General features: G+C 47.8%; 1 protein-coding gene across 2 annotated transcripts in view; it reads left to right on the forward strand.

The window, feature by feature from the left end:
* Tent4a (terminal nucleotidyltransferase 4A) overlaps window positions 1-26696 on the forward strand; it is a 40497-nt gene that overhangs the window by 5571 nt on the left and 8230 nt on the right. For both annotated transcript variants that reach the window (XM_026397084.2, XM_026397086.2), the window contains exons 2-8: window positions 16949-17072; window positions 18042-18088; window positions 19273-19393; window positions 20906-21013; window positions 21682-21810; window positions 24218-24431; window positions 26364-26490. In XM_026397084.2, coding sequence (XP_026252869.2) covers window positions 16949-17072; window positions 18042-18088; window positions 19273-19393; window positions 20906-21013; window positions 21682-21810; window positions 24218-24431; window positions 26364-26490 — 870 coding nt within the window. The remainder of the gene's footprint in view (window positions 1-16948; window positions 17073-18041; window positions 18089-19272; window positions 19394-20905; window positions 21014-21681; window positions 21811-24217; window positions 24432-26363; window positions 26491-26696) is intronic.

Genomic DNA, 26696 nt, shown 5'->3' on the forward strand with positions numbered 1-26696 from the left:
AAGGCATGCCTTGCAGAGGGCTTCTGTGAGGGCCAGGCTCTGAGCTTGGGCGCCAGTGATCTAGGTAGGCAGTGATGTGTGCCCCAGACATCCTGTCTCCTCCCCCAGTGTTGAGATGCACAGTAATTCAGCATCTTGTTCTTGAGAGCTCTGTGCTGTTCTAGTTTTCTGTTGCTATATAACAGTTCACCACAAATTCCAGCTTAGAGCAGCACTATTTTGTCTTAGTTAAATTGGGGTGGTGGACTCAGTTCTCTGCTCAGACTTGTAAGGCTAAAGTCGGAGCATGGGCTGGTTGCCTTTTCATCTGGTTCTCAAGGTCCACTCACTTAGTAGCATGTTCTTAGTATGGCAGAGTTCACTTTCTTGCAGTGGTACTACTAGGTCCCTCATTCTTTGCTGACTGCTAACTGGACCCTCCTTCAGCTTCAGGGCACCTGTATTCTTTGGCTCATGGCCTTGTCCATCTTCAAACCAGCAAGGTGCTTTGAATCTCTTAGGATGTCCCCTGTCAATGGGAGAAAGCCTTCTGCTTCTCAGGACTCACATGACTAGATGGGCCCCGCCAGATACCCGCCTGCTGCGGCCACATACCAGTACAGTACGATCCTGGCATGTCAGTCTCATTAGAGACCCAGGTTCTGGGCATTAGGGTGCTGCCTGCTACAGTGCAGATGTCCTTGCCTGGAGTTTCCTCTGTCCTCTGGACACTGAGGAGGCTCTGCTTGTCTTGTCCAGCATTTCTGTCTCTTGACTGGACTCCAGTCTGTTGCGGTAACTTGTATATTGCTGGGCCTGTCCTCTAGCTTGATTGTCACCTCTAGAATTGGGCAACTAGAGTGACCATGAGAGCAATGAGAATGTTTCTGTGCCTCTTATAGATACACTGTTTTTTAAAATAAGTCATTTAAGAAGCATTTACAGGAGACCCATGTGACACTTGAAAACATTGTGATTGAAAAGTCCTGTTGATGAGGTGTCCTGCATTGGCCAGTTTAGGAAAGTTGTCATTCCTGTGCAGGTGGGGGTTGGTGTTTCACCTCATTGTAGATGTACAACAGTCCATCTTTGCTCTTCAGAAGAGGTGGGCAACACTTGGCCTGCAGCCCGGGATCCAGGGAATGGTGACTTGCTCGGGACCTCAGCACTGTGCTTCCTTCAGGAGGAGCAAGAAGACCCCTCACAGTTCTTTTTCTGTCCTTTCCTCAGCCCTTCCCCGTATTTGTGTGTTCCACTTACGGACTTCAGTATCCTTCTGAGAAAACAGACCACGGCTCTCCTGGGTCCCTTCGGCTTGCATTCTCAGTGCGCGCATACACACACACACACACACACACACACACACACCCACACCCACACCCACACCCACACCAGGCACTGGACACATGTCAAATGAAAGACAGGACCTGCCAACTCAGGAAAGTTGGTGAGGGATGGCAAATCTACATGGTATTCATAAACCAAATGCTGAGGAAAACTTTTGTCGTCTTAGACATTTTAAAAGTTTGATTGTCAATTCTGAAGGAATTAAATGCATAATAATTAATTGCCTATAGCAATTTATTTGTGCTTGCCTTCCTGAAGAGAGATTATATTGGCGTTATGTCTTGCAGTATAGAATGCAAAACAGTATTCAGGAAAGTAGGTCTCTGTGCAGACTATCTCACAGATGACAGGGTGGACTAGAAGGAAGCACTCTTAGGTTGGCTAGGAACGTCCTTGATTATCACAACACATTTTTTTTTATTGTGGGTTTGTGGTTTTTTCCTTTTCCAAGACAATGGCTCTGCACAACCAAGCATTCTCTCCTGTGGTTTAAGATTGGTGATAGCGTGTTGAGTGTAGGTAGTATCTATATCTCTGCATGCTTAAAAGATCCCAGGTTATCATTGTCTTTCTGGAATCCTGTTGATTTGAAGGAATGGCCAGGGTGCAGGAGTTTAAGGAAAATGGAAAGTTAAACTATTTCAAATGGAAAGTAAAATGGATTTTGCCTCAAACCCATTCCCTGGTGTTGGGAAGCATGGCATGGCCTCCGGAGCCCGTGGTTGGCCCAGGACACACATTCTGTAGTCTGGGTTTATTGGGTTCACCTCAGTTCTAACTTCTGAGCCCCCCTTTCCCCACCCAAGAAGCAGAGTCTAAGATGTCCACTTCACAGAGCATCTCAAAGGAAGACCTGGAAGCGCTTTGTGAATTGCCAGGGGAAGGGTTAATGCCACTCCTTTCCTTCTTTCTCCTCTTCTCAAAGGAAGTTGAAACCCTAAATTAGGGAGTTATTGTTGCCAGCAGGAAAAGCCTTTCACTTGGTCTTGGAAAATGCAGACATCTTTCTCTTTTAGGCCAAAATTTTTCTCTTGGAGAACTAGAGACTGAAGTTCCAGTGTTGGAGAGGGGAGGAGGTGTAGGCACCGTCAGACTAAGGTGATGCTGTGGAAATTCTGGAAATCCTTCCTTTGCACTGAGAGATACCTTTGATTTTTATAAACTTAAGCAGTGCAGTAGTGCTTGCTCTGCAGTATGTAAACAAGAATGGTAGCTCCCGGGGTCCTCGGGACTTGCTCAGGTGTGCACATGCTGCTGTGCAGCTGGTTCAAGGTGCAGCTTGTTTCAGGTCGGCTATGCTTGCTTTCTGTGCTCACGGGGAAGGGCGAGTGGAGAGAAGTGCTGCTGTTTCTCTGGGCCCTCCAGCATGGTGTTCCATAGGTGGCGAAGGAAGACAGAGTATGGGATGGGAGCATTCAGCTGGAAAAACACGGTACAGCAGTGCTTTGTGAAGAGGGCACGGTGGTGCTTGGACTGTCCAACACAGCAGCCACAGGCCCTACGCGGCTAGCCAGCACTTAAAGTATGACTGATGTGATCAAAGAACTGAATTTAAATTTTATTTAATTTCAGGAAAAATACATATGACCATACATTTGGACAGTGCTGAACTGGTGTGACTTTTAAGACTGTATTTGAAACATAGTGCTTGATTTGGTGACAGTTGTTGAAATAAATCACAACTCAAATGGCGGTAAAAAAAAAATGTGTTGCTCAGCAAGTCTCCACTTGGAAAGCTCTAGTAATTGTGTTTGAGTTTCCAATGAAAATCCTTTCAAAAGGCTATTTTAATAACACATGAAGCATAAAATAGGTTCAAAGGCAAAGTGTAACTTGGAAGAATTTTTTTTTTTTTTGGTACGGAGGATTGAACCCAGGGATATATAACCACTGAGCCATAACCCCAGCCCTTTTTTATATATTTTTTTAGAGTCAGGATCTCACTGAGTTGCTTAGGGCCTAAGTTGCTGAGGCTGGCTTTGATCCTCCTGCTTCAGCCTTCCAAGCTGCTGGGATTACAGGTGTGCGTCACCACCCCTGTATACTTGGAAAAACTTTTAAGGTGCAGATTGTTGGCTTGTGCACAGTTACTGACAGTAGTCTAGGTGATCTTTTCTCCATCTGGCAGCTTCCTCAGTCACCAGCACCCAGTGCATCAATACATGGGGCTCTTTGGGGCTGTTGCTCTCCTGGATTTTCCTTCATGAATTTGCAGATCATAGCGATGAGATGAGCAGGGTCACTCCCATTCTGCAGATAAAAAGCCTAGCCTAAACCGCCTAATGTGATCAGGCAAAGAGTGCAGAATTGGAAATGTCAGCCCAGGACTATGTCTAAGAACTCTGAAGAGTGTCAGGTGAAAGAAGTATGACCAGGACTGGGGATGACATTTATCTAGTCACTGGCATACCTGATAAGGTATCTTGGGTAAAAGGGCTTTTCCTGTTTCCTAGAGGGAGAGATCAGAGTCACAGGCCATGGCATAGTTCCTCTGGTGAGGATTCGTTGAAGGTCACCCAGTCAGGAAGGTGCTGGATCTGGAGAGGGGAGTGTGAGGAGAGTCCTCTGCTGCAGCGCACTGGACCCAAACTTTCTTCAGCTTTGCACAGGTGGCTTGAAGGAGGCAGTAGGGAGGGCGGGAGCCGGAATGTTCTGAGCAGTTGCGTTCTGCCTGGGATCACCTGATGAGCTATTGACTTGCAGACTGTTGTTCTGTGCAAGGACTCTGGAAGATCTGAGGTGGGAATAGCAGTGGAGTGCACATCAGACCCCCAGGCAGGGGGCATGACCTGCATCCCACAGACCTCCACAGCAGCTCCTGCTAGAGAGAGGTTAATCATCAGGAGGTGGAAGCATTTTGGCCAAGGGCACCTAGAAATAGAACTGGGGACCATATGCAGGCCCTTAGTAGGGATAGCCGGGTTCCTCTCCACTGCCTCCCAGAAAGGGAGCTGAACTTGGTGAATTGGCAGAGATGGGAGCTGTAGGACAGCACTGTAAAGATGTCTATTTTGGTAATGGACATCTTTAACGTTAAGCAACATGGATTTTCAAAAAGAGGAGAACAGGTAGGAGATGATAACCTGAATATAAAAGAAGATACTTTGCATGGTCTGTGAAATTCAAGGAAATTCTAAAGTATAGCCATGAGTTACTCTATAAAAGAAGGCAAAAGGTGATCTGCCTGGAGTTCATGTTCCATCAAAGCCTGACTTGCAGGATACTGATGTATACACTGAAGTACAGTCAGGATGGACAGAAAGAAATGCTGAGACACTAAAGAATGGAAATTTGAGATAACTGTCAAGTGAGGTGAAGCCTTGGAATGAACTCAGGCTTAGGGAATTGTTAAGGATAAAAGGGTCTTTCAGGAGCAATTTTAGAGTAAAACCATAGAAATTGAAAGGTCTGTGGTGGGGCTGGGGTTATGGCTTAGTGGTAGAGCGCTTGCCTAGCATGTGTGAGGCACTGGGGTTTGATCCTCAGCACCACATATAAATATATAAATAGAATAAAGGTATTGTGTCCATCTACAACTAAAAAAATTAAAAATAAAAAAGAAAGGTCTGTGGTTGAGGAAGGTAACTTACTGTTCACAGACCTCCTTTACCAGGTGGGTGCTGCTGCTTTTCCCCTGTTCCCATCTGGCTGTGATGTTCAAAACTAGCTACAGTAGTGACCATTGCTGGCCTTCCTGAGTCTGTTCCCACACCCTGGGCCAGGCTCTGTTCTTGCTCCTTTATGTGGCCTCTCCTGAGTCCTCCCTGGATCCTCCCTGGAGAGACTCTGGTGCACACTTCCAAAACAGAAATTGAGGCTTAGAAGCTAAGCAGAGGGCTCACTGAGGTCACAGCTGGTATGTGCAGAGGCAGTGTTGGAGCCCAGTCACTCTGAGTCATTGTCCATCATTTTAAGTCACTGGAAATGCATAGCAGAAAGGGAATTGTCCAAAGAGGTAAGACTATATATAGGAAGAAGACAGTTACATTGAATTCCAGTTTCTGGGTCCAGAAAAGTGACACTGACTTCTAAGGAGGAATTGCAGATTCTCATGAAGCTCTACCTAGCCTAGTCCCTGAAGTGGTCAGGTGCCCCAGAGGCAGACAGCTAGTGCCCTCATTTCCCCCAAAAGGAATCTGAGAGTAGATTTGTACAGACCAGACGGGAGGACCTGGCACTGTCTCCTGCTGGTGAGAGTGGCTACTTTACAAGGCTGGTGACAACACTGCTGTGTGACACTGTGTCGCTTATGTTGCTAATCACTTTAGAGATTATTTCTAAGAATGCTTTATGCTAATTTATAAACAATAACATTGCTTTTATAAAACTGATTCTTTTTTTTTTTAAATCTCACCACCCAGAAATAACCAACGTACAATTAGGTGACTCTGGTTGTAGATCCTTCTTTCTCAACTTATGTGCCTATCAATCCATAGACAAATGAAAAAATAGACACAGAAAAACTTTCATTAAAATCGTGTTGTCTTTATTTAAAATTTGATAAATTATTAATTTTGCTTAAAAGTGAGAGATGTACAACTTCAGATAGAAATACTAGTTTCTAAGAGGTATAGCTGAGACTAAGAACATGAAACATGGTGGAAATCTTAGGTGGCCAAGTGCAAAAAAGTCATTTTCATGAAACATTGATTTGCCTGCCGCTTTGCAGTTTGTAGAAATCAGTTCTTTATGAATATATAAACCTCCCAATTTGTATTACGTTATTTACGTAATAATGGCACATTTAATTTACACATAATAATTTACACATTGCCATAATTTTTAAGCATTTGTGTTTTGTTCTCTAGTTATACTCACTAATATTTATTGCTCTGAGTTCCAAGTCCTTTTCTCAGAACTTTACTGTGGGTTTATTAAGTCCCCATAGTAGTCCTTGTGGTGTACCAGGATGCCCCTGTTCCACATGAGGGGATCCAGGCACAGAGTGAGTGTCTGAGGGTCTTGCAAGGTTGGTGGCTGAAAAGCAGCAGGGCGCACGCTGACCCAGGCAGTCCAGGCCTCCCTCCTTGGTGCATCTTGGTCCTGTGTGCAGACTGGTGCTGGCCTGTAGGACTCCCGGGGCTCCTGGAGGTCTCCGCCTTCTCCCTAGTTCTCAAGGCTGGTGCTGCCCCTTTGTGCCTGCTCGCCTGTTCCACTCAGCTTTGTAGGGCCTCGTTTTCCCTGTGAAGCATCACAGTGTTCCCAGCTGTGACGTGGTGAGTTGCTTTGCCGTGACCCTGGCATCTTGTCCTTGTCCTGAGGCCCAGCGCTGTGCTTCTTTGCTCCATCTGCACATGGGAGCCACTGCCAGTGCTGCTCTGTTGTGTGTGCTGAATGGCCAGGGTTGAAGGAAGAGCCGGTGGGGCCGCATTCCCTGAAGTCTGCTGTGCCTCACCACCAGTGAATGGCCTCTGTGGCCCTGAGCCATGTGTGCTGCCCTCATTTCTGGCTTACAGTTGTGGCCGGTGACTGGTGGCCACTGTCTGGACCACACCTCCATCTGCATGTGGTCCTCTGGAGAGCGTAGTCTGCTCAGACCCTGCTGGTGCGCCTTTGGTGTAGGAGGCAGACCTCCTGGAGTCCTGCTGCCTTGTTGCTGTGGTCACCATTTGTGGGTGGGAACGCCTGGATGGCTGCCATCACTTGCTTGACTGCTTGCCCTGGTCTTCTGTTACTGGGGTGCAGTAGCTTCTTGTGGCCTCTTCCTCCGCCTGTCTCCTTTCTAGCTTGTTGCCCCCCTCCCCTGTCTTTCTACAGCACCAGGCACTGTACTGGTTTCTTTCTGATTCTCAAGTCTTTTTTTCCTGCATGGTCACTAGTTTTACTGTGTGTAGGGCTCTGACCCCTCTCCTGCTCCCTCTTACTTATGGCTCCTCCTACTTATGGCATATTTCTATGGTATGGTCTCCAGTATTTACCATGTGGTGCCGTCCCGTGCCGTGCCCTGCCCGTGGGTACAGTACGTTCTTAGGAAGCCCCTCCACCATACCTGGAACTTCCTCTTTTTGCCCAGGCTGCAGGCCTGAAAGTCCGGCCGTGTTTTGGGCTGTCTTTGGCCTGCTGGCACTGAGTGGTGGAGAGTGGAGGTTGGAGTGGGCGGTGGGCTGCCCTCATTGGGGTCTGGACTGTATACCCTGAATAATTTCGACTTTCTGATGGCTCATTTCTCTTGGTCAAGTCTTGTCTTTTGTGGAACTGGGTTTTCTCGACTGCCTTGTGGCCTCCTGTTTGCCCTATAGTCAGTGCACTGGGGACAGGGAGGGGCTCACTCTGAACTGTAACATTAGCTCAGGCATTTGACTGCTGTAGGCTGGGCTGCTCCCTCTCTTTCTGGACTCACTTGGGGTCCTTGTCCCACTATACTTGGCTGGCTGCTCCTCCTTCCTACCCAGCCTTAACTCCAGCTCTTGGGAGACTGTCCCTGGCTACTCATCCTGAAGTAGCCTTGTTCATGGCTGTGTGCCACCAGGCTAAATTTATACATGTGTGTTTTGGGTATGTTTTGATTATTCACTTATCTTTCCCTCTCCTTGTCGAGAGCAGGGCCTGGCGTGGCTCTGTCTTGCTCCTGCTCTGCCGGCTCTCAGGGCAGAGCCTGCACCGTGGTAGGTTTGCCGTGAGAGAGCCACTTCTGCTTTCTCAACTATAGAACTGAGGTAAGTGTGCGCACCCATTAGGTTCTCTTCTCTCATTTTCTCTCTCGATTTTTTTCCTTCTGTCTGTAAGTTCTATTAACTGTTGAACCTGCCCGGTTGCCCTTTTTCTTTCTGTCATTTGGCAGGGCCCCAGAAGGTTGAGTGCTGGGGAAGAAGGCAGGTGCTGCTGCTGCCCCTGTCCAGGGTCGCATGCTGGCTGTGTGACTGAGGCCAGTTAGCGTGCAGAATGGATGGCCGTGGTGGTTATTGGGGTCACACAGAGTGACGTGTGTCATACAGTGAGTGCCTGGGCAGAGAGGCAGATGGCAGTTAGGAAGAATAGTAGTGTGGTATCACTGCTAGTGAACGGGAGCATTTCTTTCCATGAGTCTGAATGCGTCCTGGAGTCCTGTCTGGTCCAGATGCAGTGCCTCTGCTGAGAACCCTGGGACCTCTGGGGCAGGTGCTCCCTTAGCACATAGTTGTTCTGGTGCTCAGCTTCCACATTGGCACAGGTTTCCTGGGATTGTGGGGTAGCTTTCAGGAGAATGGATTTGCAGATGGGGTGGGATGGGTGCTGCTGTCTCAGGTGGTTTCTAAAACTGTTGACTTGGGGTGGCATCTATTCTTTGATCTTTGTGATAGGTGAGTGTGGATTAGTAAATCTGAAGTGCTGGTACCTGTTCTGGTTGCTATAAAAGCAATAATAAACTCACTGAGAAAAATTTGGAAAATACAAAGTAGCTATTCATGATTTTGCTATAATTAACATTTGAGCATATTTGTTTTCATTATTTTCAATGTTGCTTTAATTATGTAACAAATGTTTCATTTTGTATTTGTTAGAATCTAATTCTGGAGGAGAGTTTTGACCAGTATTTCTCCTGTCATGGACAAGCTCTTTCACACAATTAAAAAATATTGTATAATGCTACATTGTTTACTGAGTAATTGGAGGATTATATTTATACTTTTCCCTCTTGGTTAGAGTACCACAGTGACCTCTTGTTTCTGTGTCTGGTCACTTCCTGGGTGTGGCACGGGTTGGATAAGGGTTCAAATTGAAGAGCTGCTCAACTCTGCCTTCAAATCCTGGCTCTGTAGTCTCAGGCCAGTCCACCACCTGTCTAGTGAGTCCTGACTTAACTTTCTCATCTGTAAAATGGAGACAGTATTATCTGCTTCAGGAACTGTTTGGGAGATCTAAGGAAATACTGGTGAGGTAGCTGTGGTATACCCAGAATACTGAGTTTGGGGATTCCTGCCTTTTATTACACATTTTTGTTCCAAACAGTAACCCTCACTTTTCTTTCATCCAGAGTAAGGATGTCTGGAAGGATAACAGGGAGGAAAGCTGTTTCCGTTTCAAAAATGATCTCGCTGCCTGAGCTACCAAGCTGGGCTTGGGAACTGTGGCTTCCAGATACTTCTGCAGTTTCACAGTGGTGGGGGGTTCCTTCAGAACAGCCCAGAGTGGTCTGCAGTGGTCAGTGGTTGTAATGTGACTGTGCTGTAAGACTGGCCAGCCGGCCAGCCAGGGAAGCCAGAAGGTGAGGCTCTGTGGCAGCCCCTCTGGGCCTCTTTGATCCCCAGCTGCTCCCCTGGCTGCCAGCGTTTGCAGAGTCTGCAGGTCCCCAGCTGTGAGTTCCCACAGACAGTGTGTTAGGAGATGACCCCTCAAGCTCGTGGGGGGCTTTGCTCTCAGCTGGTCCAGTCTGTGCTAAGCAAGGTGGGTGCCCATCCCTGGGTTTGCCACCTCTGTGCCTGAGACTCAGTGCTTCTCAGGCTTGTGATAGAGTGACTAGTAATGGTTTTTAGTAGTGGGACATGGGTACCCTGGGTTGGTGGATTGCTGGTGTTGGCTTCGTCTTGGTCCTCAACAGAGTTTTCTTTGTAGATCTCTTCATTGGTACGGGGCTTAGCCAGAGTGTGGACTCCCACGTTAAATACTTACTCCATGGCTTTACTCCTCTAAGCTGCTGCTCGTGCCTAAGATCTAGCTCTCTCTTCTGAGGGGAGGAAAGGCTTGTTGTGGTTTGTGCTCCACTGAGTGGCCCCAGGGCCTTTGCTTGAAATTTGCAGTGTGGTTGGTTTTGCTCTGCTAGGGGAGATGAGTGTTAGTGTTTCCCATGCTGCACAAAGGTATCTCTGTTCACCAGACTAGGCTCTGAAAGGCCCTTGAATGTCCACCTGCTGCAGTGTCCGTGTGACTGACCCCAGAAGGAAATCTGAAAGGGAAGATGAGAGAAGGCTCCTTTTCCCTGGAAGCTGAGCTTGTGTGGACCAGAGTCCCACATTGACTTCAGAGCAGTGGAGCCCTTCTGTCCTGGTGTGTTGTTGGCCTTGACCTATCTAACCTATCACTTGAGCAGACTCGGCTGCCCCAGGGAGTGTACTGCATGGACGACGCACCTCTCGGTCCAGCTGCTGCTCCTGTTGCTCTCCAGGGCTGTGCCTCTCTGTTGCCCAGCCGTCAGCCCTCCTCCTACGTGAACTCTCCCGGGCCTTGCCTGCTTTCCATTCATATTTGAAAACACCCACAGCTTCATTCAGAGCTCTGTGTGCACGGAAGCCGGGGCAGGCTCTGACAGCAGTGGTGGGTGCCCTAGAAACACTGGTGGTTCTCATTTAACGTGTCAGTCTATTTTCTTTCACTTGTTCTAAGCCTAGATTAAAAAAACAAAAAAAATCACGTTCAAAGCCCGCTTCAAGATTTACTAATTTGTGCAGATACTAGTTGCCTTATAACATAGTTAAAGATAAGTAAAAATGCTTTCTAATTAGCCCATTAATTGCATCAGTAAAGGGATTCTTTGAAGAGGATCATCACCCCTCTGATTAGTAGAAGCAATTCAGTCATTCCCTTGTGGGTGTTGGGACTTGTCATTTGCTTAGCAACCTGCGCTTTCCAGACCCTGTCCGTGCAACAGAGCAGGTTCGGAGGCGTCGTTTTACTTTGATTGCATCAAAGCATGTCATAACATCTATAAAACTGCTGTAGTTAAGGCCTCGTATTTTTACTGAGCCATTGTTTTCTGGCAAAATGCAGGCAGCAACCTTGTGGAGTTGGAGTGAAGGAGCCCAGATTTCTGAGAAGGCTTTTGAAGGAAGAGTGAGAAGAGGGAGAGAGGGAATAAAGTAATGGTTGACAAGAGTTTCCAGCATTTTCAGTTGCATTTTACATCATAAAAGGAAGGACTGGGAACTGAGGTCAAGTACGATTCATAAAATCACCTTTCCCCCTAGGACCTGGAATTCACAGGAGTCACGGGCTGTTCAGTGTAAGCCAAGGCAGGTGAATAGGTAGCAAGGACCAGGGACCCAGGGGTGCTGGAGCCTCGGTGAGCTGGGAGCTGCAGCGCGGCCTTCGGGGGCACCTACTCCTGGCTGTGGGTTTAGGGCTGACGTGTCTGTGGCCACTCTGGAGGATGGTGCACCTTTCTTTCTGACCTTTCTTTTCCCTGAAGGAAATGTTGAGTGAATCCTGACCTTTGACCAGTAGTTTGCTTAGAGAACCCTTGGGATGCAGAATTTCAGGAGCTGCCCCAGGGAGCAGAGCCACATGTGTCCCCATGCAGGATGCTCCACTCACCATCTGGGTGTCCTTCCGCCCCGTTCTCTCCATAGCCATTTAATCTCAGTTGTCCTTCCTGGGGCTGTGGGCTCTGGTCTGTCCCCTGTTTCTCTGCATGCTGACTTAACCACAGCACAGCTGCCAACCAGTCTTTATTGGGTCGAATACAGAGAAGTCACCTTTGAACAAGGTGCACATTGTGCTTGGTCTGAGTGGAGGTCAGAGCCACAGGGGCTGGGAGTTGGGCACAAGGCAGCTTAGCCTAGGGCAGAATGTGTTCTTCCCTGTGCGGGTAGTGGGGGAAGGATGCTGCCCCACCACTCCCATCACTCCACATCTGTGGCAGAACCAACCAGTCATCCTTGGCTTTGATTCAGACCTGGACAGTTGGGAACCACTTAATCCAAGCAGCTCAGCTTCTGCAGGTGAAGGTCATCCTGGGGTGGTCATCTGTTTTCGTCAATAGCTGTATTATCTGTTAAGTGGTTTAGTTTGGTTCTCTGTGGTCCTTCCTTTGCTCTTAAAATAGCACAGAGATTTGGGCTTCCTCAGTACGTACGGTGAGCGTGCACTTGATACCAAGACATCAGAGGCTATCAATCTTGCTTTTGGGTACTAGAAACAGAAGTTTGTGAAACTTATTAACATTGTGAAAAGTCAGTTATTACCTCTTGAATGGGTTTGGACCCTTAAGGAAGTGATTGTAAATGAGAGCTTTTTTGTTGGTTTGTTTTTCAATTTTTAGTACAAAAGTATACTGGAAAATAATGTTTTTGTATTGTTCTTTAATAGTTTCATGATAAAAACTAAAATTCACCCAAAACCTCTGGTCTCATCATTTCCATCCTTAAAATAACCAGACTGTGAAGCGCTGGGCTCGCTCCACTGTGAGGTGTCTGCAGGCTTCCTGCAGAAGAGTCTCCAAGCTCACCTGGTCTGTGTGGGCAGGGCTGTTGCTGGAGCTCAGGATTCACTTCTCCAGGATGAGCCATCAGAATCTTGCTGCCTTATATGTCCATTGCTTGCAGGGTTCCTTTTCTACACGACAGAATCCCCAAACTGAAGACAAAACCTAGGACTCCACAGGAAGCTCCAGCCCACTGCAGAGCAGCATAGCTCTGCTCCTGGTGGGTGCTGCGGCCCATGTGTTCTGCCCTGTAGCATCTGCAGCTGGCCTGCAGCTTGGTGCCTCTCGAAGAAGGCATCCGTGAGGCACAGAACCTTCCTGGGTCATTCGCCAGAGCTGGGGGATGTCAGGACACAGCGTATGGAGATGAGATTAACGCAGTAAACACCAGGGCTCCAGTGCACCTTCCTGCCCCACTTACCTCACTCCACACCTGGCTGTCTTTCTCAGGGCTACCCGGATGTCCCCATTCCTGGAGCCCCAACCATCAGTCGGTGCTCCACAACTCCGGAGAGAGGAAAGGGCAGGCATGAGTTACTTAGGAAGTCCTCCCAGGGCCTCCACGGGGGGCTCCACCAGGGCCTCCACCAGGCTCCCTGGCCCCTGAGGCTGTGGAGGAGGCGGTCAGCCTAGGCCCTCTTTCTTGGCGCTGCTGTCTGCCACAGGAAGCTTCTCCTTGGGAGCAGCCTGGCTGCAGATCTGGAGGCTAGCAGTGTCCTCCAGATCTTGATTTTGAGACTGAATGTCAGTGAGCTGACTGGAGCTTGAACTCCAGGAGGTCTTGATGCCTGCATTGTCTGCAGATAGGAGGCCTGGTGTGGTTTCATGCCGATGTCACCTCACTGAAATTCCCTGGGGCTTTTGTTAAGTGGGAAGAAGAAGCAAAAGATTAAAACTTTTCATTAACACAGTTCTGTGGACCATCTTGGAGAATGGAACCTGTGTGTATGTCCAGTGTTGAGAGGCGTAGCCTGGTAAAAGTGCACTTGTTGCCTGGCTGGTGGCACCTCAGTGTGGAAGTGGCTGGCTCTGTGTGTTCCACATCCGTGGAGTCAGGCAACTGCAGATTGAGAGCATTCAGAAGATCGTGTGTCTACTGAGCGTGGATGGACGTGTGTTTGCGGTCTTAGCAGTGTTTGTGTGGTGCTGTGAGCACCTGGGAGGATGTATGTGGGCACATGCAGGCACCACACCATTCTATATAAGCCACTTGGGCCGCCATGGGCTTTGGTGTCCTGGGTTTTGCAGCCAGGACCTGACAGATACTGAGGGACAGCACAGTGTCATGCCCTAAAAACTACTGGTAATGTTGGTATGGAGTAAAATAATTCCCAGCATTTTATTTTGTGGTTCTGGGGATGGAAACCAGGAGCACTCTTCCACTGAGCTACATCCCCAGGCCTTTATTTGTGTATTTTTTATTTTGAGACAGGGACTAAGTTGCTGAGATAGGCCTTGAATTTGTGATTCTTCTGCCTCAGCCTCCCAAATTGCTGGGATTACATGAGCAGGCCTCTTGCCTGGGTAATTTCCCATATTTTATTTAGTACTGGTCACATTTTTATAAAAGGGTTCTTGCTGTGGGGGTCTCCTGTTGACAAGTCGTCCTGTGGAGGGATAGAAGGAACTTCCGTCGTGATAGTCCATTGCGAGCAGCGTGGAGCAGCAGCCACAAGGCCACACGGGCGACCTGGTACTTCACTGCACACTGCAGCCTATCACTGTCTGGTGCGAGCCCTCCTGCTGGAGGTCACCTCCCGGGGCAGGTGGACCCAGCCTGTCAGCCTGTGCTGGCAAGGAAGCGAGGGCCCGGGGAGGGATCTGGCGGCTCGGGCAGAGGTGTAGTTTTGTTCGATTGCTCCGGTTCCATGCTGCTTCTCCACTGTGCCACTGGCCACCTGGGTCTCCACCCAGCAACCCTCCAGGTTTCACAAAGAACGGGAGCCTGAGGCAGCCAGAGAGCCCTTCAGACTTTCCAGTCCCTTCTCTGTCTTGGCTGTCAGCATAAGTCATACTCCCCAGTCCTTGGTGTCCCAGTAAACGGCGCCCGAGTCCTCTTGCCTGGCTCCCTCATCCTACAGACAACACGAGGCAGGCCCCCAGTGTTGTCCATTCTATTCTGAGAACACCAAACAAATATTCTTGACTCTGCCTCGTATTCCTTACAGCAGTCACTCATGTCTAGGCTTCATTTATTGCAGATTTCAAAAAGGTGTGGTGATTGTCATATCTTATTGGGAGGACACAACGCTTGAAGTCAGGCGGTCTCTGTTCCTCTGGGCATGTGGGCAGGCTGGGTCTTGCTGTCGCACAAGTGCCAGGCCACCTGTTCTTGGCCCAGCAAGCAAGCAGACATCTGATCAAACACACCCAGGGCAGCATCAATCGCATCATGTCTGCTGTGGAGGGTAGCAGGTGCCAGTCACCTTGCGCACTTCCTTCTCCCGAGTGTCAGGGATGGGGCTGATGGTGGGGGCTGCATCTGAGGAGGCCTGGGCAGCACGGAGGAGAGACTGTTTGACATTGTTGTGATTTCAGACACAACTTAAAAGAAGGTTGATAGCACATTCTGCTCCGCAGGTGGAGACCTGGAGGGGTGGTTTGGCCCGTTGGGGTGCCCTGTTTACTGGCTGTTTTGATGTGGTAAATCCCTGGGATATGGATAGAATTTAGCACACTGGACTCTGGGCCAGGTGTTTGATTATTTTCAGCCTGTGTCTCTCTAACATGCCTCTAGATTCCTTAGTCCTGTGGTCCTTAGCATGGGGCTGAAAGGCACAGGAGAGATGTGCCTGCTGATGGCCCTGGTTGTGCTATTCTCTTGGAGAGCCCAGGGCTTCCTCCCTGCTGAGCTCTGCAGTGACAGTGAGTCTGAAGTTGAAGGGCACCCCGCCAGACACCTTGCTGACAGAGATGGTGGCCTGCAGCTCCTCCAGCTATGGCTGTTGGCCTTCTGGCTGGGCATAGCTGTCCTGCTAACATTTCTAAATGGCAGGAATTAGGAACACTTCCAATTGAGGTGACACTGCTTTTGTGGAGTATGCCATGGAGGAGGAAGACCAGGGCCTACTGTGTGGTTGGTACTCAGTAGCTGTGAGAAGATGGAAGCTCTACTCTGAGAGTTTATAGTTTGACATATAATTTGGAAAACATGGTTTAATGTTGTATGAGTTCTACCTTTCTGGATTTATTAAAAATGGCTTGTGGCTTTGCATCAAGAATGTGCCTGGGTGAGGGTTTCTTTCCTTTTTTTTTTTTTTTTTTAAGTTAAATGAGATGGAATCAGGTCTCAGGATGGCCTGACACTATGGCCCTGCAGTGAAGAAGGGCCTCCAGTATTTGCACTCCTCCTCATGGAGTAGGCCTGACCAGCCTGTAAGCTTCCTTTGGGGTCTTTGGAGGGATGACTTCAAAGGGTGTTTTCAGGGGCGGAGGATACTTGGGTGAGAGATGGTTGAAATTAACCTTGAATAAGCATCAGACTGTGAAACAAGGTGATGTCAGTCAGTTGCCTGTCTAGCTTGGCTTAATAGGTTCTGTCAAAAACTATTCCCTGCTCTATGCAGACTGTTTTTCTAGCTGTGGAGCTGATCACATTTTATTTTTGTCTTTTACTATTTGCTTTGTTAATCAAACAGAAGCAGGTGGATTTGATTTGCTGTAAGTCCTCAGATTGGATTGCTTTGCCTGTTCCCATCTCTAATTAGTCTCTTAAAGTTGAAAAGGTCGATAGCCCTGTCTTTCTGCCAGCGTGCCCCTTACCTCACTCCACAGGCTGGTGCCATCCACTGCGGGGCTGGCTCCTTGAAGTCCACTGTGGAGGTGCGAGGTGCTCCTCGAATCTCACTTCTCATGGTGTGGAGCTGGCTACTCCCCCTGGGTTGTCCCCTCACTCAAGCCTGAGGAGCAAATGCTGGGTGTGCATTAGACCAAGTGCTTGCCACCTCCAGTGTCTGCTGCTCTGTGACGGGAGGTGATGTATCGACACACGACTCAGCAGAGTGTCAGCAGGTTCTGGCAAACCGTGTCTGCTGTGATGGGCTCAAGGGCTCCCAGGGACACATGTCCTGTTCTTCTCTCAGGCCTTCGATGCTCCTTAGTGTGCAGCACCTAGGGAGGTGCTGATGGGGCCTGAGGCTGGGTCCCACCTTTGGCCATCTCCTGTGCTGCCCTGCATACCTTGTAAGCCTCTCATTTTTTTGTATATGTAATTCTTTCATTTTTAATGTAAAGTCGTTAACATGTTTTTTTTTTTAAATGTATCTTTTAAAGGCCAATTGGAAATGTATTGATATTTGGTATTGACCCAATTCCCGTGTGTTAAGCTGAGGTACTGAATCATTCAGTGTAATTTCATCCACCAGAGTTTCACTTCGTTAGATTTTCAGGGGAGGAAAGAAACAGGGTTGTGACCAGAAATATGTGTTCATGCCATACTGATCTAATGCAATGGGAAACATTTGAGTGTAATTGTAACTCTAGGATGTTTTCTCTTTTATTCACCAGACTTCATGAGGAAATAATTGACTTTTATAACTTCATGTCCCCTTGTCCTGAAGAAGCAGCCATGAGAAGGGAGGTGGTGAAGCGGATCGAAACTGTAGTCAAAGACCTCTGGCCAACGGCTGATGTGGGTATCTTGGGTATCACACAGCACATTCAGGTCCGCCACAGCTGTTCCTGTCAGCTGGCTGCACAGACCAGGGTTTCTCACAGCCAGGTGGCTCTCCAGGCTGTCCGGGGAGGGTGTGTTTCACTGCTCCTGCTCCAGCGCCAGCCCTCTGCCCTGCAGCTCACTGGTGCACACACAGGACCCGTGGCCTGAGGGATTGTTTTTTAAACTGTGTGAAGGTTGTTCTTGCATTAAATTCACCTAGAGGCTGGAGAGCTTATCCCCTTCCCCAACCCAGCCTCTGTCCCATCAACCTGAAGGCATATGGCACAGTTTGTGACCACTGCAAGTATTTCTCACCTGTTGCTTTCCCGTGAACGTCCAGGTGTTGATTAAAGAAAGATTGTGAGTGATGGGAGAGCTTGTGCCCCTGACCAGGTTGCTGATGACCCTCAGGCCTCCTGTTCTGACCATCAGCCTGGCCTACCAATGACCTGACCTGCACAGGGAAGGGTGACCGTCTGCTGGTCGGAGCCCTGCTGCCAAGCTGCATACATGCTTAGTGGGCAAGGGCAGCATCTCTTTTAAAGCAATACAATTGCTTAAATAAGGCTGTAAGCTTCAGTGCCCTAGAACAGAGCCCTACCCGGTACTGTAACTGTGGCTCTGAGAAATTACTGGAAGGTTGGAAACAGGCTTTGGGGAAGTTCGCATCTGCGAGTTGATATATATATAATGTGTTTTTTTTTTTTTTTCAAGGACCATAGTAATTTCATCTCTTTAATATTGAATCCTAAAAATATTTCTGGGGCTGGTCTTTAATACAAAGACATAAGGAATTTTCTTGTTGGTTGTAGGATTTTCACTTATTCACTCTCCTCAATTTCCAAGGAGGCTTTACTATTTACCTAGAGCATAGTGAGGCCTTTTGGGAAGTTGCCTACTGAATTGTGGTGCCTGTTTTAACAGAGCCCCACTTTCTTTCAGGTGCAGATATTTGGCAGCTTTAGCACAGGTCTCTACCTTCCAACAAGGTGAGTAGCAGATCGCACTGCACGGGTTAGTGTTCATGCTTCTGGGGGCAGATGGTGTCCGTGTGCACATGAAGGCTGAAACACGGTTCCTGGTGGTCAATCGAAGTCTAAAAATGGCAGCCAAAGGAAAAGTTTGGAGGCCCAAGGAGAAAATGGACAGAAAGTAAAATTTAATTTCCTCTTATACTTAATGTGTTGGGGAACAAAAATGCTGGATGTGAGAAGCAGAAGAAAAATGAGAGGTTTTAGTCCATTTTCTGCTGCTGTTACAAAATCCCAGAGATGGAGTAAGTTATAATCAACAGGTTCATTTGCTTTTGATTGTGGAGACTGTGGAGTCTGAGCTCCAGAGGCCATATCTGCAAGCACCATCTCTATGGTGGTGGGGGCAGACCGCTTCACACGGAACCCTTAATCCACTCCTGAAGGCCCTGCCTCAGCACAGGCAGGTTTCCGTCCCATGACAGCGGAGGTTCTGGAGGGACTGCAGGGACTATGGGAGTAAACACAGTGGAGAATGTTCTGCTGATGGTTTGGGGGGATGTTTTTGAAATGCTGCTTTATGAAGTGGTAATGAAGGACTGGGTGTGTAGCTCAGTATAGAGCAGCGTACCTGGCATGCAGAAGGCCCTGTGTTTGACCCCCAGCACCAGTAAATAAATAAGTAAATAAATAAAGTCTTAAGAAACAAAATTCTACTTAATATTTTTTGAGGATTTTTTTTATGATAGAAAAATGTAAAGTTCACATTATTTTCAGTGTCTTCTCATTAAGGTCTCATGATATTTAAATAAATGTCATGTGATTGTTTCTGTTACCCATGGCTGGTTAGCATCTGGAGGCTGAGAGGCTGTGATGGCATAATTTTGGGGTTGGTGTTGGCAGGGACAGTGGGGTACTGAGCAGATCCAGGGCACTCAGAGATCCCTGGGCCAGGAAGCATGGTCCGGTGTGGGCAGCCCAGGAGTGGGTGCTGGGAAGTATGGGCACAGTGTGGTTTGGAGGGAGTTTTCTTTGTAACCCCCTGGGTAACTTGGTGCTGTTGGGAAAAGCTTTCCATCCTCTGCTCTCCATCATGACACATAGTCGTAAGCTGTGCCGCACGTTCCCAAGGGAGGTGCATGTCATGGGATTGTGTTGTGGCTCGGGAGGCGTGGTTGATATGTGCTTTCTCATCTGCCCAGTGACATAGATCTGGTGGTCTTTGGAAAATGGGAACGCCCTCCTTTACAGCTGTTGGAACAAGCCCTGCGGAAGCACAACGTGGCTGAGCCGTGTTCCATCAAAGTCCTTGACAAAGCTACAGTGAGTGTATGGGCTCTGCCTGGGGGGGGAGCCTCCTCACCCTGCAGGAGCTTCTGGTTCCCTGAATGACTAACCCATGCTGTGTTTCCCGTAGTTCTCTATTTCTGGAGTAAATGTGATTACTATGTTCATGGTTGTTAGCTGAGAAAAGGTTTAGTGACAGTCTGAACTGTGGAAATTTGTGAATCTTCAGACTGAATACATCCCTTGTGAGTGTGGATAAGAAAAGGAGAGACATGTCTACAGAGGGAACACCAGCACTGGGTGCTGCCCATTTTGGAGTGTATATCTCAGTGATCACACTGACATTTATGATTGACTTGGAAGAGATTGCCGTCTGCTAATTTATATTCCAGAAAGTAAACTTCCTGTACTTTTTGCTGCTAACACTGCATGTGGAAAGCCTCTTGCCCTGGGGAGAAATTGGAATGGAGACTGCTTCCCATGTGTGCTTGTTCAGGAATAGCAGTTCAACATGGAAGCAGCTTAGGGCCTGGAGGGCACTCACCTGTGATGTGACAGTCATCAGCTGAGCTGAGCTGTGCTGTGCACTGGCATTTCAGTCTTGAGCTGGAGCGTCCACTCATTCTCAGTGTGGTGATGTCCCACAGCAGATTGTCAGAGTTAAGGCTGGGTTGTAGTCCTTCTCACTATGACGTGGGGTCAAGGTACTCCACTTCCCTCCAGCGTCCACTCTGTCAGATGTTTTCCCTGGGCAGAGAGGGAGTTTAAATAAAAACCAGGTGAACATCTTGATGCATTTTCACTCTGTGCATGCCATATCACTAGCATCTGAAGGCAGGCAGTGCTTTGAGTCGTTGTTGTAATAATTTCTCTGTCTCAGTGGGCCTGCTGCTATAGCAGATTGGTTACTGAGTACCTTTCTCTCTGCTGTCTGAGGGCCAGTTTCTGCTGTTGACTGGCAGCTCTTCTCTGCTGTATACCCTCCAATAAAGCCATCATGGGCAGGAGCCTATGAGTGAAGGCTCTATTTAAGGCACAGTCTATTTGGAACAAGCATCCAAACATCAGTACTGTAGAGTTACTGCTCATTGTCAGAAGTTGACTGTGTCTATTAACGTATTCAAAAACTCAGCAGAAGTGGGGGACCATCACCAGGCCTGTGGTGTGGCATCTCCTCGGGGTGTATTCATGTGGGTTTGGGCCTTCCCACCTGCCTCCTCCTTCCATCAGACACCTGTTCTACTTGAGCTGCCCCCTCCCTTTTTTCTGTAAAGTCATCATCGGTGGGGTGGAGCGTGGGACGCAGAGCGAGAGTGCCACTGTGTGACCATTAGATGCTGGGGCTTGTTATAGTTTTCAGGGACCACTGAGGTTAAATCCTGACAAAGGCCTCTTTTCCTTTTAAAAACTGGTATTCATGATGTCTAAGCTCTTCTGGGGAATAAGAAAGGAAACTAAAACTTCTCTTCAACTTTGGAGACATTTTGAAGCCTGACTGTGGAGGATGTTGCATATTAAAGTATAGTTTTTAAAATTAAATCTTTACAGGTACCGATAATAAAACTCACAGATCAGGAGACTGAAGTTAAAGTCGACATCAGCTTTAACATGGAGACTGGTGTCCGGGCAGCAGAGTTCATCAAGAATTACATGAAGGTATTGTCATTGGCAGGGCACAATCCAGACAAGGGAGTCGAGGCCTGACATTGGGTGTCCTTGTTCTTTCACATGTTAAAAACCTTCACCTGAATGTAGGCCTCTTTACAATGTAGACCACACGTTGCAGCAGTTTTCCTATAGATGCTCTGAAAGCATAACTGTTTTTCAGATTTGCTTTTCTTACATCACCATTTCCTGAAATTGATCTTATTTTGGAGAGCTTGTTGAAGTGTGCTTTCCTGTTCCTGCAAAGTGATGTTGCCTGAGGTTGGTGTGCCACATGGACACATCTAATCCCAGGGTCCTCGGAGGTTGGAATAATCATGAGGAAGTTTAGAGTGACTCATTCTGGAGGCCCCAGTGCCCACGGGGTGACGGCGTTCCCTGCTCACCTTATGGCACAAACGTACTTAACCCCTCTGTGCCTGGAGCTCCTCAGGCAGGTCCCCCTCTGCCCTGGCATCACTGCCTGGGAGGGGTCTTCACTTGCAGATGCTCACAGCCCATTGGGAAATGTGTTCTTAGGTCCCTAAAATTGAGACCGATCAACTCACACTCTTGATGAGGATCAGTGGAGCTTTGCTTTCTCTCATGAAATTTGCTGTCTGAAATTTCCTTAAAGGTATATCAACTAACCAGTCGATCTTCTTCTTTGGAATTTCCAGAAGTATTCTCTGCTGCCTTACTTGATCTTAGTGTTGAAGCAGTTCCTCCTGCAGAGGGACCTGAATGAAGTCTTCACAGGTGGAATCAGCTCGTACAGCCTGATTTTAATGGCCATCAGCTTTCTGCAGGTGCGTATGTGCTTCCTTGAGAAGACGGTGGGAGGCAGGCTCTGAGGCTCTGACCAGTTGCTTCCTGAGTTGCCCACAGGTCTGGCCTTCCCTTCCCAGTTCTGTTCTGATTTGAGGAGGAGATTTCTGGCTGTGGTACATCCCCTCCAGGTCAGCACTGCTTCCTGCCCCATGGCAGCTTGTTTCCTGGCTAACCCACTGTATGGGTACAGGGTGCTCTTCCAGATCCAAAGTCGAGTCACGTCAGTCCGAGCCCAGGAAAACACTCTCGGTCATCAGCATTAAGAAAGTGTTCATTCCTTTATTTAAAAAAAAAAAAAAAAAAAGTGTTTTTCATGGTACTCAAATGTGATTTATAATGAAAAAAAAAATGTCAGAATCAAGTCCAGTACCAATATCTAAAGAAAAAATATCTGGGGAAAAAAATTTGAGAGCAAGTCTTCTAGCATTGATGAAACATCAATTTTTTGCCCTAAATTATACATGGTCCTTATTTTGTTGAGTAACGAACGTGATAGAAAATATAATTGTTAAAGCTTATGGATATGTCATTGGATTTATCTTTGATTTTTAATGCATGGCAGAGTCTTCATTAAAGCATTGATTGTTTCGCTTACAGTTTCTTGAGTGGGAGTTTCGTTCTTTTTTTAAATTTTTTTTTAGATGTTGGCAGACCTTCATTTTATTCATTTATTTATATGCAGTGCTCAGAATTGAACCCAGGCCTCATACTTGCTAGGCAAGTGCTCTACCACTGCCCACAACCCCACCTAGGGTTTCATTCTCGACCCATTCTTGCCTGTGTTTTAGTCACACTGCTGTGCCCCCGTAGCCACACGTTTTACATGTGTGATTGTGTGCAGTGAGGACTGTCTGCCTGGGGTTGGTGTCTCCCATTGCCGCTGAGCAGTGGAGAGCAGGACTGACTGTAGTGTTACTGCCTGTGGCCCCTGTAGCTTCCAGCATATCCACAGAGGCTGGGTGGAGACAGTCCCACTGTTGCCTGCACATACAACTAGTCTGCCTGTCCTTGTAATGTGGCTCTCAGCCGTCCCTCCCTAGTGCTTGGACACGTTGAGCTGAACTCAGCCTTCTGTTCTGTCTCTGGTCTTGATTGGGGCTGGTTCAGTGGCCATGTTGTAATGACAGCCTAGACTTGCACTGTGTGTTGTGTGGGGCCTGTCAGGCCTCCTGTTACAGCTTTGTGGCCCTCGCCCCTTCACCCAGTGCCTTGCCTGTGCCCCCAGCCTGGCCTGCCTCGGAGCGGGGCCATGTAGCACCCATGATCATTTTCTAGCTGATGGGCATGGTGTCTAAACTCTGTGCCAGGCTGGCTCTCAGATATTTGTCTTCACTGACAGGAGGGACTAAGGGTGGGGCAGAAGTGAGACAACTTGGCTTGCACTGTGGAAATAAGCAAATCTTCAGAAGCTACCGCCATTCAGATTCTTGTTTTCACCTCATGGAGCTCTGAGCCTCGTGTTTTCATCCCCTCCTCTGCCACAACTTTTTCTTGGAGGTAACCTAACCATTGTTGGTAGGACGGTTGCTGCCCAGCAGAGTTTTCTGTTCGTATGATAGTGCTCTATGTCCGCACAGCTCACACAGGAAGGCCACAGGCCACGTGACTCCTAAGTGCTTAGAGTGTGGCTGGACTTTTCATCAGCGTCTAAATTCATTCAGATAGCAGTTGCTGCATGTAGGCAATGCAGGCTGGGGGCAGCTGAGAACTCTGGGTCTGTTAAATTGGTGTACTCAGGAGTTGCCAGCCGACAGTAGCTTAGGTAGGGACAGATCAGCTTGAAGACAGGGTGGGGCAACACCAGCACTGGCGCTCTTCTGCATGACAATCAGGGTGTGAGTATGACATGTATATTATGATACAATACTCCTTACCTATGCACAGCTTAAATCCATCGTTGTACCTTCTAGTTATATGTGATATGATACTGTTCTATCTAATACTGCCACCTAATGGTCCTCTTTCAGAATGATGACATTAAGATGACTGGAATCTATCAAGGTACATTCACCATCTAGATGACTAAATTATGCAGAATGTGGTCAGTGTTTTTATCGATATTTGGCAACTTGAGGCCAATCAGATGTCTGTGTTTATAGGATGTTGCTTGTATGGATTACCAATTTCGAAACTTCAGAGTAATAAAATGTTCATAGCAGGGTATCTGATCTCTTTTCAACGTCCTTTATTGACATTTGGTCCCGGTTGTGTTCAGGCTCTGGGTGCCTCCTCCCTGGCGCTCTGACTCCTCCTGGCTGATGTGTGAGCGAGTGCCCCGGAGTGGGGTTCCCTGCAGAGGCTGCTAAGCAGCCTGCTCCATCATCTGCCGCCTTTTTTCCAGCCCTGCTTGAATCCACACAAATTGTGGCTGCCTTGCTTTTACAGTTGCATCCAAGAATTGATGCCCGGAGAGCTGATGAAAACCTTGGAATGCTTCTCGTAGAATTTTTTGAACTCTACGGAAGAAATTTTAATTACTTGAAAACTGGTATTAGAATAAAAGAAGGAGGTGCCTATATCGCCAAAGAAGAGATCATGAAAGCCATGACCAGCGGGTACAGACCATCGATGCTATGTATCGAGGACCCCCTGCTGCCTGGTAAGAGCACCTTGCTCCACACAGCAGGGGGCCGGGAGGCCTCGTGGGTGCCCTGGCAAGTGGGGGTGACAAGTTGGGCCCTGAGAGCCCAGGGTAGGTAGTCTGCTCTGGATGCAGGTTCCTCCCGCTATCAACATAGTTAATAGTCACACTTTGAGGATTCCTTTAATTCTTATGATTAGCTTCCTGTCTTCTAAACGTCTTACATTCTGTAATCAGCCAGAATTAAGAAAAAGGTTTTTTTGTTTTTTTTTTTTTAGATTACAAAAGCATTACATATTCACCACAAGCATTCACTTCACAGGGGTATCTAGTAGAAAAGCAGAGTTTTCTTTGACCTCCTCCCCTGTAGATGTCCATTTCTCCAGTTTTCCCTGTGTGAAGAGCAGTATTCACCATTACGAGTTCAGGGGTAGATTCCATAACAACAAGACTGCACTTGGCTTTGGACTCGACAGGCCCGGACCCCACTCTGCCTATAGGTCATGATCCAGTTTAGGGATGGCCACGTGGAAGACTTGGGGCTGGGCCTCCGCCCCTCCCAGCCTTGGTCCCCTTGGTGTGTTGAGGGTGCTTATTGTCTCCATTCCTTTGGCAACAGTTTTTTAATCTTTGCCAACCTGATAAAATCATGTGATGTACATTTTTATTTAATTTACATTTCTTTAGTGACAGTGGGTTTGATACGTTGTTATTTGTCAATTCCACAAATGTTTTTTGAAATGGTGTTCTTATTGAAGCAGTGCCGACAGGTGACAGAAAGGGTGGAGGAGACCAGCTGCAGGCACATCGCCCCTTTGTGCTCCTTTCCTGTGCTCGCTCTTTCTGCTGGGCTGTCTTCTCACTGGCTGTGTGTGCTAGGGAGACCTTTCTGACCCACATACCACACTTCCCTCCAGTTTGTTCTTCCTCTGTATTGGCTGTTTTTATTGTTCTGCTCCTGTACAGTTGTTGTTTTAACATCTTCAGATTTAGTAATTCTTTCAATTTTGTTTTATGGTTTCTAGGATGTGAGATTTATTTCCTAAATATCATTTGAAAGAAAATACACTATTGCCTTTGGTTGTGATTTTGGAGTGTGTGGCTTGTACTATGGTCTGGAGAACTGATTTTCTTGGTGGCATGGTGACAATGGTGGCTGTGTCTGTTGGATCTGTCACTGGAGACTCCATTGTCTTCAAGTGTCCACTTAAATTGTACAGGAAAAACACAAACCTGCATTATCACTAGGTTAATTTAAATTTAGAAAAGGTAAAATTTTAATACTTGGAACACATCTCCTTAAAAGTCCATACTTGGCCTGGGCTGCGAAGAGGATGGTTCTGAGGTTGAACCGCTTTCCCTGGGAATGTGGAGCTCCTTGCAGCTGGTTTCAGTGGTGGCCTTGTTTGAGTTAGCTATTTGCCCTCTTTCCAACACCTGAGGATTCATATCTGAAATGTTCTGTCCTAAGGATTGCTTCCTTCACGTTCCACTACCTTTAACTGAATCCCAAGGTCCTCGGGGTGAAGTGCCCATGTGCACAGCTGGAGCCATCGATCATAGCAGGTCAGCGCAGCTGGTCTGTTTCAGTGGCCTTTGGCTTCTTTGTGTGTTTACCACCTGGGAAATGAGCAGACTTTTTAGGAACTGTCACACCTCCTGAGGCTGACGCCTACCTCCCTGTTGGCGGTAGACTGCAACCACACAGACGCTGATTCATGCTGGGCCTTGGGCACTTGGCTGCCAAGAGTCGCACTCTGTGATTGACAGGCATCCACAGATCTGGTTTCCAGGAGTGCTGTTGTTAGCCCAACTCCACTTTGCTGGTAGAGGCTGGAAGTGTTTTGGTGGCTTGGACCTGACTTCGAATAACACTGTGAGAAGCTCAGAGACATTTCTGGAAACTGGCTCAAGTCTGTGGTGAGTTTGACATTTACCTTTGTTTTACAGGAAATGATGTTGGCCGGAGCTCCTACGGGGCCATGCAGGTGAAACAGGTGTTTGACTACGCCTACATTGTGCTCAGTCATGCTGTGTCACCGCTCGCCAGGTCCTATCCCAACAGGGACTCCGAAAGGTAGCTGATGTCCTATGTTTGTGTCCCTCAGCTCCTACAGGATGGCAGCTATGCCCTTCCTGTGTCTTGTACTTCCGTGGCCTTTATTAGTGGATGCACACTCCTGTTTAGTTGAACTTGCCTGTGTTTGTAAAGGGAGACCTTTGCAAGAACTCAGGGCGGCTGTCGATTTGCCTGTGGATAATGTTTGGGGAACTGATGTTTAT

Source organism: Urocitellus parryii, chromosome 1 (genome assembly GCF_045843805.1).
Source record: "Urocitellus parryii isolate mUroPar1 chromosome 1, mUroPar1.hap1, whole genome shotgun sequence".
Taxonomy (NCBI): Eukaryota; Metazoa; Chordata; class Mammalia; order Rodentia; family Sciuridae; genus Urocitellus; species Urocitellus parryii.